Source organism: Phaethon lepturus, unplaced genomic scaffold (assembly GCF_000687285.1).
Source record: "Phaethon lepturus isolate BGI_N335 unplaced genomic scaffold, ASM68728v1 scaffold25290, whole genome shotgun sequence".
Taxonomy (NCBI): Eukaryota; Metazoa; Chordata; class Aves; order Phaethontiformes; family Phaethontidae; genus Phaethon; species Phaethon lepturus.
In genome coordinates, this window is record NW_010510327.1 from 22,817 (window position 1) to 34,308 (window position 11,492).

Below are 11,492 nucleotides of genomic sequence, written 5' to 3' on the forward strand. Positions count from 1 at the left end.
TTATTCCCTTAGGCCCTGTAAAAACATCTTCTAGCTGCACAGTTTAGAAATTAATGAACAAATATAATGGTATTTCAAAAATCTGCATCTACGCTAATCCTCTGTTAGTCTATCATTTTGTTTTGCTAACCCTTTACTAGAGAATGAAATGGCAGAAATCTGAGTAATTTTGGTTGCATTAAAATACTGTATATAAATAGGAAAAGTCAGAATAAGGCATTCTCAACACAAGCTCGAGGAACGTACATTTTCATGCCCAGTGGAACTAACATTTCAATTTCTTCTCAGAAGTAGTGGAATGTTTTTTGCATATAAATCCCCAAATACTTTTTGTAGTTTTACAGATAAAAAGCATTATTTTGTACATCAGTTTTAAAAGCATTGGCTTGGTATTTCCTTCCAGTTTGTCTGCTGCAGGACTATGAATGTGGAAGGAAGAAGTTCAAAGAAACTCACAACATACAGAAGACACCTACTTCCATAAAACCAAATTATACAGTATTTTCCTTCAAATGCTATCTAGAAACATTGGATAGATGTATATGAAGTATACGCATTATGGTAGGTAGTTATTCATCCCCATGTTTTTACCTGCCGGTATTACTGTAAATAACACTGTTTCCATGACATGCCTTATGGAACAGTTTACTATTTTCATAAGCAGTCACATGCATTGAAGGTAGGATCACCAGCCAGTGCATTTGGCATCCCAAAGCAGAAGCAGAGAGGCCAAGCTTACAAATCTCTCTTGCTGAATGACAAATTAGCTGGTGTATGAAATGACAGATCTCAGCTGAAACAAGAAAGCACATTGACCTAAGACATTTCTTCTGGAGATGCTTCTGCTTCCTGAGTGGTTTTCTCTTCGGATTTGCCGTCATGGACGGGAGATGGGTTACGGCTGGGCTTGTTGCTGTCATGCGCGCTGTGACCGCTGGCACTGCCGAGGCGAGTTGATGCCACCACAGCTTTTACTGCAGCCTTAAAAAGAGAGGATCAAGCAAACATTCTTTAAAGGACACAGTCTGTCAGCACATCTTCCCACTAGGGAACAAAATTGCATTTAGTTTTCATGGTAATGTCACATTCGGATACCTGCCTGGGCCTGGGCAGATTTAGGAGGCCTGAAATACCAGATTTAACTTTACAATTGCTGCTTTTACACGGTTACAAGTTAGCCATGATAAAGAGATTTTTTTTTTTTTTTCAGATGCACGTGCTGCATTTTTTTTTAGAAACTACTTTGCATCTCCCATGTTGAAATTAGATGGCAAAAAGCAAGTTATCTTCCATTAGGATGATAACAGTATTATCACTGATTATTCCATGAAAGTTCACAAAGGGAAACAATGTTTATCAATATTGCAGTATTGCATACGCCAAGCACAATGGCGCAGAGTGCACAGGCAGCTTCCTATGTCTATATATATCTCAACATACATTGAGGACAGGCTCTCATATCACATAAAATGTCACAAAATGATGACATGCATTAAGACAGTTATATTAGCCTTTTTCTTGAAGAATTTTATTGCCTGAAAAAACAAGCACACAGAGGTGAGGGAAAGAAACACTAATCTCTGTGTATGACAACTCTAGCTATTTTTCCCTTTGCTATTTTTTTGCTTAGGCATCACAGAAGAAGCAGGTCTGCAGGAAGGGATGAGGAGTATAGCAAGTTTTGTGCATGTTTTGGAGAGGTAACTATGCAAAAAAAAAAAAAAAAGAGAAAACAGAAAAAGAAGATGCTAATGAAAAAACAGACTTTATAAGCATTGGCAAGAAAGAAGAATCAGCTAATATAGAATTTGAAGTTGAAGTACAAGGGATGAGCCAATAAAAGTGGCAATAATTTTGAAAGTGAGATAGTGACATTACAGATTACAAACAGAACAAGCCACTCAATGAGATATAATGTATAAAGATACTATAATTTACTCTCACTAATCATGTGGATATTTATGAAACAAATTCAACACAATCTATGAAAAACCAAATCATGACCGAGAGCTTCAGAGTTATTCTATAAAAATAGATCTTTACATAAAGAAAGCCTGCTGCTGGACTTGTATGTTAGGAAAGAGGATAATTTTATATTTATTTTATTAACAAAACGACAACTAAAGCATGTATTCACTACCTGTTGTTCTCCTTTGTTCTTACTTTTGGACAGGAATTAATTGTCTAAAAATTCAAGGTTGATTTTATATATATATATATGCGTGTAAAACTATTACCTTTATAATAACAGCTAACTCCAGTTGATTTCCTTAATAATTGGAGATTTGGTCATTTAATCTTTAATAGAAAAGCAAGGAATAAATTTATAAAAAGCAACAGCATTTAAACACAGAAGCATAAATTGGTTGACTATAGTGACGTAAATAAACTGGGCTTCAAAAAAATCTTGTTGGTGACCAGAAGTGTAAAAATATAAAGAGAATCAAAATCAAAAGATGCCAAAATGGCACACAATTCTTTGTGATTTCCTGGGCAGGGATTATAACAGTTCACTCATAGACTCTGCTCATGCTCTCAAATAATTTTGATATAACAACATTGCATGACATCTTCAGTGAATACACAGCAATCCTGCTGCAAGGCTACAGAAGTCTTTCTGAAGAGAACAATGTTAATAGACACATTTAGTCAATTCTGCATGGGCAAAGCGTCACTGCAAATTACCTCTACAGTGTCTGAGAGCTTTGTAAATCACAAAACTTTTTTCTTTGCCCTGTAGAGATTCTCTGTCACAGTTCTCTAATAATACTGAAAAAAATGCACAAAACCAAAGGTAAGGGTCACTGTTTGTGAATTTGGTTTTGCATGGGGGATGTGAAGCTCTCAGACAAGATGTTTTTTATTCTTATGGCCCAGGGCTATAAAAGCAGGTTCACTGTAGCTGTTGGTGGTCTCTGTTCTGTCCTGAAGTATCCCTGGAAGTCTCTCCTAAGCAAACATAAATCTTTAACAACTGAAGAAGGGACTGGGGGAGAAGAAAGTTTCCCAGTGTATGTCATTTAGATGCCCAGCTGCCTGCCATTTGCACTTAAAAATGTTTCCCTGCTTCTCCCATGGTAGATATGTAGACTAGATGTAAACGGGCATATTGGTGACTCAAAACCTAATGTTATTTTCATCACAGGTCCCACCTGCACTCCTGACTTGCAGTGCTTTATTTCCAGGTAAAGAATGATATTGAACATTTGCTCTTAGAGGTACTTGGAAATGCATGTTTTGGGCCTGTTAATCTCAGCCACACATTTTATGGACCTACACGTCTGAAATGCTGACTCTAGATCATACAGAAAGATGGCTTAAGCTCCTGCTTTGTATTGACAGGTAAACAAACTGAGGGTGGTTTACAGATCAAAATATGCTATAGTAGATTAAGTATCTTCCAGATTTATGGATGCTCATGAAGAAACTACTCAGAATTTTCTTCTATCTGGTCAATACTCTAAGGATGTGCAAGCGTTACAGGACAGATAATGGACAGAAGCAAGGAAGGAAGAGGGAGAAAGGAAGGAAGGAATGTAAGGAATTTGCAAAAGCTGTGTACATTCTCAGCAGTTCTGTCTGTGTAGAAGGATTTTTCAGTCAACCTCACACATTATTTGTTTGGCTGCAGACATCGACTAAATCAGCTCCAACTTTGTCATCTTCATCGGTCATCTTAAATAAAAAGCTTCCATACTACCATGGATGGTTGTCATGAAAAGTGTGTGCAAGGTTTCTGTAAGGCTACTAATGTAATTGCATGCTTTCATAGCCAAAGCAGAGACTATGCCCAGGGACTTGCCTTAAGTTTACGCCGGGCATTGAATTCTTGAAGTTTCTTCTGTGCATTATCCATATGTGCAAAGTTTGCTGCCTTTCCTGTGACCCATGGGTGCTGCAAAGCCTGTAGAGTGGTGAGGCGTTTTTTGGGGTCTAAAACAATCAACTTCTTAACCTGCATGACAAGGAAGAAACACAGAAGACTGTTAACCTTGTTCTTCATTTACATTTACTAAGCTTTGCATTTTGGGGCTTTGGTCTTCGTTTGGGAAGCATGTTAGTAAAATCACTTCAAATGAACACCCCAGAACTGCCCACAGCATCGGTTTTGAGAGCCATGGGCTTAATCCTTATCTACGACTTGCTATACAGTGTCCAAACCTGAAACTCTGAGCTTTACTGTAGCAAAACAGTAGGGACCAGTTTGGACCAAAGCGGTCTATATACAATGAACTAGCAGCTTTGCTGCAGGCTGCTGTTTATCTGGCTTTTGATGACACATGGCAGTAAACAGTGTTTATTTGACCTTAGAAAAACTTCACATCTAATACAACAACAACAAAGTACTTTGAACTTCTACAGATGTTCCATTTGAGGCACCCTGAAGTACTTTACAAACACTAATTATGTAGTATTTTATGGCACGGTTTGTATAAGTAATATAGAACTGAGCATTTGTCTCTTCAGTGCTAATTACATAACTGAATTGTGCAAGTTATTGTTGACTAAAAATCCAACTCAAGCATACTTATCTTTGCAGATCAGTGTCTCCAATTTACTTTATCCAGTGATAAAAGAATACAGTGCAGTTAGCATGCCAGCCCTTGCATTTTGCTAATGAACAGTATTTAAAAGTAATGAGTCATTCCTCATCTACTGAGAAAAAGCTTAAATGGACAGAATAAGGCTGTCAGCAAAAGTGGAGGTGGGGGGCTTCACTCCTTTTTATATTCTTCCTACAAATTTCAGACTTGAAAACTGCACAAAATATAGAGCTTATTACTACATTCCCCTGAAGGTGGTTGCTCTGCAACGAGGAAGGATGAAACCCCTCAGAGCTAGCATAAAAAACAGGCATACATGAACACTGTGACAGCTGCCAACAATCTGTGGCTTAGTTCACAGAAGGACCTGAACATCCATGGTTTTCAGTGCAAGATTATAGCACTGGACTAACAGGGGATATTTAACAGCACCATAACATACCAGAGGTAAGAATAAGAAAAGCAAGGACCCATACGACCAATTACTCTGCCCCCACTCTGAAATGGATTCTCTTTCTCAGCGCAAGAGATACTAGCCAAATACGTATCAGCAAAGATACTCCAGTCTCATTTTTGCTTTACTTACTAAATCCTTGGCATTCAGAGACACGTCATCCCACCAGGGGGACACAAAGTCATATTCACAGTTCAGGATTCTCTTAAACATGTACTGATCCCCCCTTTCATCATAAAATGGTTCAAAGCCACAAAGTCTGCAAGGATAAAAAAGAAAGAAACTTATCAAAGATTAATTAGTCTTTGGCTCTTAAAAACACTTCCTGGTATTATCTGTCCCTACTTTGTGTCCTGTAGTCCACTTGGGAAACCAGACCTCGATGTGCTTATGAACTCCTGATTCTACAGAGCAGAGAAAAATGTGGTCATAAGCATTCACAAGCACTGGGAAAGGCTGATCAAATTATACATTTTCCATTTTCACATGTCTGTAATTTTAACTATTAATATAGGGAGTAATAAAAGTAGCCATGCAACTGTTGATATCTGTTTAACTTCTACATGTCATTAAGTATTTGTAGCAGCTCTTCACTCTGCTGGTCTCAGGGGGAAGTCCCTTGGACTATTTAGTCATTCCTCAGTCTGAAACTTTGCTCATCCCTGCCCTCACAGAATGTGAGCCTTCTCCATTTGTGTTTGTTTTTGAAGTGGGTGCAAATATGATTCAGTGTGGGCAAACCACGGAGCTGCAGATTGGCATAATGATTTTTTCTATTTTAATCTCCATTTCTTTGCTAACAATTCCTGACCTTGGCCCTGCTTTTTTGGATTGTTCACAAGCACAGAGTTAACATGTTCATAGAGGAATTATCAGAATCCCTGTCACTTTTTCCTGAGAGATAGGAATTAGCTGAGGAACCACACTTTACCTGTGAAGTTAGAAGTTTTTATATGTCCATTTTTTGATTATGTTCAACACTGTACGTTCTTTCATCAAAGACAAAATGTAAAAACCTTCAGCAGGTTTTAATAATCACCCCACATCTTTACTTAGGTAACCTACATAATATCAAGAAATTCTGTAATCTCACTAATGACTGCATTTATGAATATATCGAATAATACAGATCCCAACACAGATCCTCACTGCTGGTCCTGGGGAAAGCAAAATCATAGAAGTGGTTTCCACTTATATAATGTCCTTTTTTGTCGCTTCATTGCATTTTAATCATGCCTGCACACATAATCAGACGTTTTAAAGTGAACTTACCATTCAACCAGTATGTGTTCTGAGCTAACAGAAAGTTTGTGTGCTACTCTGCCTCCAGAAAATGCAACAAGCAACGAGATGATGACAGGAAAAGAACATCAGACCATAAAGTACAAGAGAGCAACAAATCTAGAAAATTTAACCTTACATTTACATTTGTTTTTATATTTTTAAACGCAATCAGTGTGCTTACAGTCCAGAGAAAGCAGACAGACATGCAAAGAAGAAATGTGTTTTTAATAGTGGTGGGTAGCCGTGGGTGGAACAACTGCATCACTTTGCACTGCTGAAGAGGAGAAAACCTCCACTGTGAGCACATTCTGGGTGCATTATTGATCTCCAGATCTGGCACAGATGGATTAAAACACAAGGATCCAACTTCCAAATACCATGTGCTTCAGTAGGTGGGAGCCAGTCACAGTCCCTCTGCTTGTCCCCTCCTGTTTTCCTGCCTCTCCCACCAGCATTTCTGATCTTGCTTCAGGCCAGCTGTTATCCCCACGGAGCACCTTTGCTGACCATGGTTGTTGGGCCACTAACTTCTGAAACTGGCTTCTGAACACAAGGTAACTGATGACATACAGTGAGATCATGCTTAAAACTTTCTGTGACTGTGTTGGAAGTCTTCTAAATAATTCTCTATTACTCCTAAAAATATTTTCATCGTCACTCACTACTATCACATATTGTTGTCTTATTAACAATTTCTATGGATACGCATCTACCTAAAAAAAAAAATCATTTCAGCAGACAGATTAAACAAACAAAACTAGAGGTGTGATTTCAAATTAGATAAACTAAACCAAGCTAAGTCCCAGCATGGCTGTTCTTGATTTCATTTAAACTAGGATTATGCTGATTAATTTCAAATCAATTACCTACCAAATAAAGAAAAATTAATGTAAACAGCTTCAAAATCAATTAGAAATCACAAGGCAATGTTTTGTGCCTTTTTAAGTTAGTTAGTAAAAAAACACCTTTAATTAAACCCATGCAATTTTGACTACGGGCAAAGTCTCTGTGTTTGTTGACCACTGTCTGCATCTCAGATGTGCAGTAGTGTTTCTAACCTGCTGCAAGAATACAAAAGGACTGGTCCTCTTTGCTGCTGAAACTATAAATGTGGCTTCCTTGGAATTATGACAGTTATCATCAATAGGGCTTAATATAATTAACTTCAGGAATAATTGTTCTGTCAAAATACGTGTCAATGTTTTTCTTAATTACATGGCAAGTCTGCTTTATATTGGTGAGAAGAAACAGTTTTATGCACGTGTCTTCTGTAGCATGGTAGTTAACTCTTAAATCCACTCTATTTTGGAGGCACATACAACAATGAATTTTTTTGACTGTACGTAAGTCAAATTTAGTCTACTAAATAAAGTACATTTACATCTACACACCCTCTACTAAACTATGAGACCGAGACATGCAACACAGTCCTTTAGGCTGCAGGATTAATCAGTTCGTTAGTGTACATGTACCTTTCTGATCTCAGCTTCTAGCCCATCAGAAATGTTGACCTGCAAAGCTTTACACTCAATAGAGTTTTATTATTAAAGCTAAATGGAAGGCATGGCCAAGTGGATTTGACTAGCACCCTTTTTGCCTGGCTTGCTCCTATAGGTCAGATTGGACTTCGAGAGAGGAATCTAATTTGAAATCACACTTCTAGTTTTCAAGAAGGAGGAAGTTGTAGAGGAGTATCTGTACTGGTGGTGTCCCACCTAGAGCAGGAGCTCACACACTTGTGTTTACACCAGTGCAGAGGTTTAACATGGCTTGGGAGCATCTTCTGAACAACTGGAAGGCTTTGAAAGGCTTTGTATGGCAAATGCCACTGCATGTAACCAAACAGGAATTTGCTGTATGTTCTCACTTGGAGCTTGCCTGCACTTGAAAACAAGTTCTGCTTAAGGAAGTCTCTTGATTTCAAGTACAACAGCTATCCCTCAGCTGTTGAATAACTAGGCAAGCCCGTGGTTTCATCTAGATACCTTTGTAAGGGGCCAACAAAAGCTACCTCTCCAATCGCAGGGGAGGCCCTGCTGGCAAGTTTCACATCTTTCTGCCATGTGTGGACCACTAGAACCGATGAGAGATTATCACCTGGCAGGAAATATCGGAGATGTGATCTTCTACAGACTTCAGTCAGGCCTTGAGACAAAGATTCACATTTTAAAAGAAGCAAGTAATGAAATAGGAATATTGTAGCCTATTCTTTACAGGCACCCAAAAGAAGAGCTGTGACTTATTTGAAACTTATGTACAGAACAGAAGATATTTTCTGATATTTCCATCAGCGTTTATATATCCTTACAAGTACTTTTAGTATAAAACCTAGAAAATATAATTCTTACTTTGCAAAAGACATAAAGAAAATAATTGTATTATTACACGCTGTACTTGCCGGACACAGTTAATGAGTTCTAGAATGGGAAAGAAAATGGGCCTAAATGTATAAAATCCTCCATATCTTTAAAGCATATGTGTAAAATCCCATTTTCTTCCCATAAAAGGCATCCTGCAAGTATCATATACAACTACACAAGCCAGCTTAGCACTGGTGTTGCCAAGGGAATAAATGAAGTTATTTATTCTTCCATAAAGAGAAGTGTCGATACGTCAGATGATACAATTTTCCTTTCTCAATAATATGAATTTGAAAGATTCCATTGATACAATAAAATAATTACAGTGCTTACCAATTGAATTAGGACTAACCATATTAAGATACAGACACAAGTGCCTACCTTTAGACACAACTGTTTGAAAATTTTGGTCTATAGCTGCAACTTCAATTGTTTAAAAAATATATGTCCAGCATTGCTCACAGCTCTCGTGTCTCTGGTTGTTTTGTAAGAAGTGGAATACTTAAACATTAATCATTTAACTCATCAGACTAATCTGAAGATAGAGTCCAGCACTGTCCCCTGCCTCCTGGCTGAGATGCTGTGAGACAGCAACACTGATGCTGCAGCTGAAGCTGGAGCAGTGTCTGTGGCTGACACAGATGAGGCAGCTGCATTTGGGAATATTCACAGGCACTGTGAAACTACTACAAGCCCCTTAACTTCTTGCCCTATCTGTACCTGAGAAGCTACTTAGGATCATAGTATATCTCACAGTTTGTGTGAATGAAAAAAAAAACATACGATGCTTTCTGACACTCATATGCTTGTATTATAATAGCATGATTCTGCACAGATCTCGCTGCTGTTCAGGAATAAGTGCTATATTTATCGAATATATAACCTGAGTGTTTTGCCATGCGCCTCTAGGATTTGATTTATGTAAATAAGATTAGGAATATCATTATTTAAAGTTCACGATCTTGTTTTTTCCAATGGCACAGCTCATAATGTCATAAAAACCTGCAGGTCCTTAAAAATGAACCACTCCATGGCACTGTTTGCACTTACAGGATGTAGGTGATAATCCCCAGAGACCACATGTCCACCTCAGGGCCATAGGCACATCCCCGTAGTATCTCTGGTGCTGCAGATGATAAAACACTCATCAGTAAGATTAAAGTTGAATGCAGAAGTAACAATCATAAAGTCAATTTAAACTCCGTGCACACTCATGTCTTTTAAAAAGTTAAGGTCTACTCCTTTAAGCCCTTAATTAAGCAAATGATTTCCTTCACTGATTATAAAGCAACAGAAGTCATGTCCAAGCACAGCCAGAATAAAATGAAGAGCAGACTTTGGTTTCAAATTGCTTTTTAGATCTAGGTTGTGAAAGAAACCCTGGAAAGCTACAGCAGCACTGGAACTGCAATGTGACAAAGGAGGTGGTAATATACTTCCGTATGCTATTTATTTACTTGGTACTTTATTTGGGATTTATTCTTGGTATTCTGTTTTAATTGTGAGGAGAGACAAGAGCATTTCAGGCAATTGCTTTTGCTGCAGTGCAGAGCAGGTGAAAAGGCCAGGCAGTCTCGAGGGACTCTGGCTCTGCAATGGTAAAGAGGAGTTAACCTCTGCCTGAGCAGCTTGACAGACATACTTCGAGGAAAGCTGAGCAGACCGCCGTACCCCTCAGACAGTATCTGTTGCTGTTGTGTGTAACTAAAAATGTACACGGTTGCACACGCAAACAGTGAAGTGCCTATGTCAAGCACCCCCGGCACCTGCACCCCCAGGGGCCTATAGCTCTGTGCACCCTTGAGGTTTGCCTCCGACCTGGGCAAATCTCCCAAGATTTGCCCTCTCCCAGGGCAAAGCTCCTGAGGCAGCGGGGTGAAAATGATCCTTCCCTCCCTCACCTTTTGGCCACAGAAGTACCCAACTAATTTGGAAAAAATAATTACAAAGACGCTGCTGAGCCATGCTTCCATGTGTCAGTAGACCTCCTTCTCAGCAACCATTGTATCTGTATTAATACCCATCAGACGTACAGAACGGTGGCACAGCCCCTGAGCCCACTGGCTCTACGATGCACGTGGGATAGCTGCCACATTTCTGGGGTGCGCTGGACCTGCTAACCATCAATGCTGCAGCACGTGTGCATCTCTTCACCTTTCTGCATTACACTTCCACAGCCATGAGCAGCAGGGATGAGAAGGGCTGGGGCTTCCCTAAATGTATGACAGCTCCCTGCTCAGCCTTTGGTTGCCCACCTGGAATGACCCAGGCTGCCGGCATGCTCCTGCTTTGCTCCCAGCCTGTGGGAGATCTCCGTTGGGGCAGCTAGCTCTCCCGGGAATGTGCTGCAACATCCCAGGAGAGCAAGGCTCCCCCAAGCATGATTTTAATCAGAGTATAGATAACTCCCTAATGGCCTCCAGACAGCTGGCTCAGACTTCTTCAACTTACCGGAAGGATTTACCATGCAGGGAACACATCAAGTGCTTTTACAAAGCATTAATATAGAAGGCAAAGGACATTTATCACTAAGTTTGGTACATATCACTCATACAGCTGTCAGCTGGGCAAATGCTTGCCAGTCTAAGCACAGACTTTCCTTCCTTCCTTATTCTTCTGTTAGGAAAACTGATGAATAGAGAGGGGCTGTTTTTGAGAAGGGACACTAGATCCGAACTGATTTTAACTCAGGTCAACCCATAGCTAACAGGACAGCCTATGGGCAAAACAGCCATTGGCCTCAGAGAAAGAGATGGAGAGGGACCAAAAAAAGAGACATTAACCACCATTCTCCCTGCCATGTTTGTTAATGCCATGTAGGGGGTACTGAAGTAAATAGGACAGGTTTTC

General features: G+C 39.4%; 1 protein-coding gene across 1 annotated transcript; it reads right to left on the minus strand.

Annotated features, from left to right (window-relative positions):
* Window positions 1-301: 301 nt before the first annotated feature.
* CAMK4 (calcium/calmodulin-dependent protein kinase IV) lies at window positions 302-11,109 on the minus strand. Its single transcript, XM_010296683.1, has 5 exons — window positions 11,094-11,109; window positions 9,693-9,768; window positions 5,131-5,257; window positions 3,803-3,955; window positions 302-981 (listed from the first exon to the last, which is right to left on the minus strand). Exons 1-5 carry the CDS (start codon window positions 11,107-11,109, stop codon window positions 817-819), a joined length of 537 nt encoding a protein of 178 aa, XP_010294985.1. The 3' UTR covers window positions 302-816.
* Between the last annotated feature and the right edge of the window lie 383 nt (window positions 11,110-11,492).

What these genes read in the sequence shown, in the direction of transcription:
- CAMK4 (XM_010296683.1), bottom strand. An exon ending in GGGATTATCACCTACATCCT is followed by an intron (nt 5,258 to 9,692) that starts GTAAGTGCAAAC and finishes TTATCCTTGCAG; the next exon opens with ACTTTGTGGCTTTGAACCAT. An exon ending in ATGCCCGGCGTAAACTTAAG is followed by an intron (nt 982 to 3,802) that starts GCAAGTCCCTGG and finishes TCTCTTTTTAAG; the next exon opens with GCTGCAGTAAAAGCTGTGGT.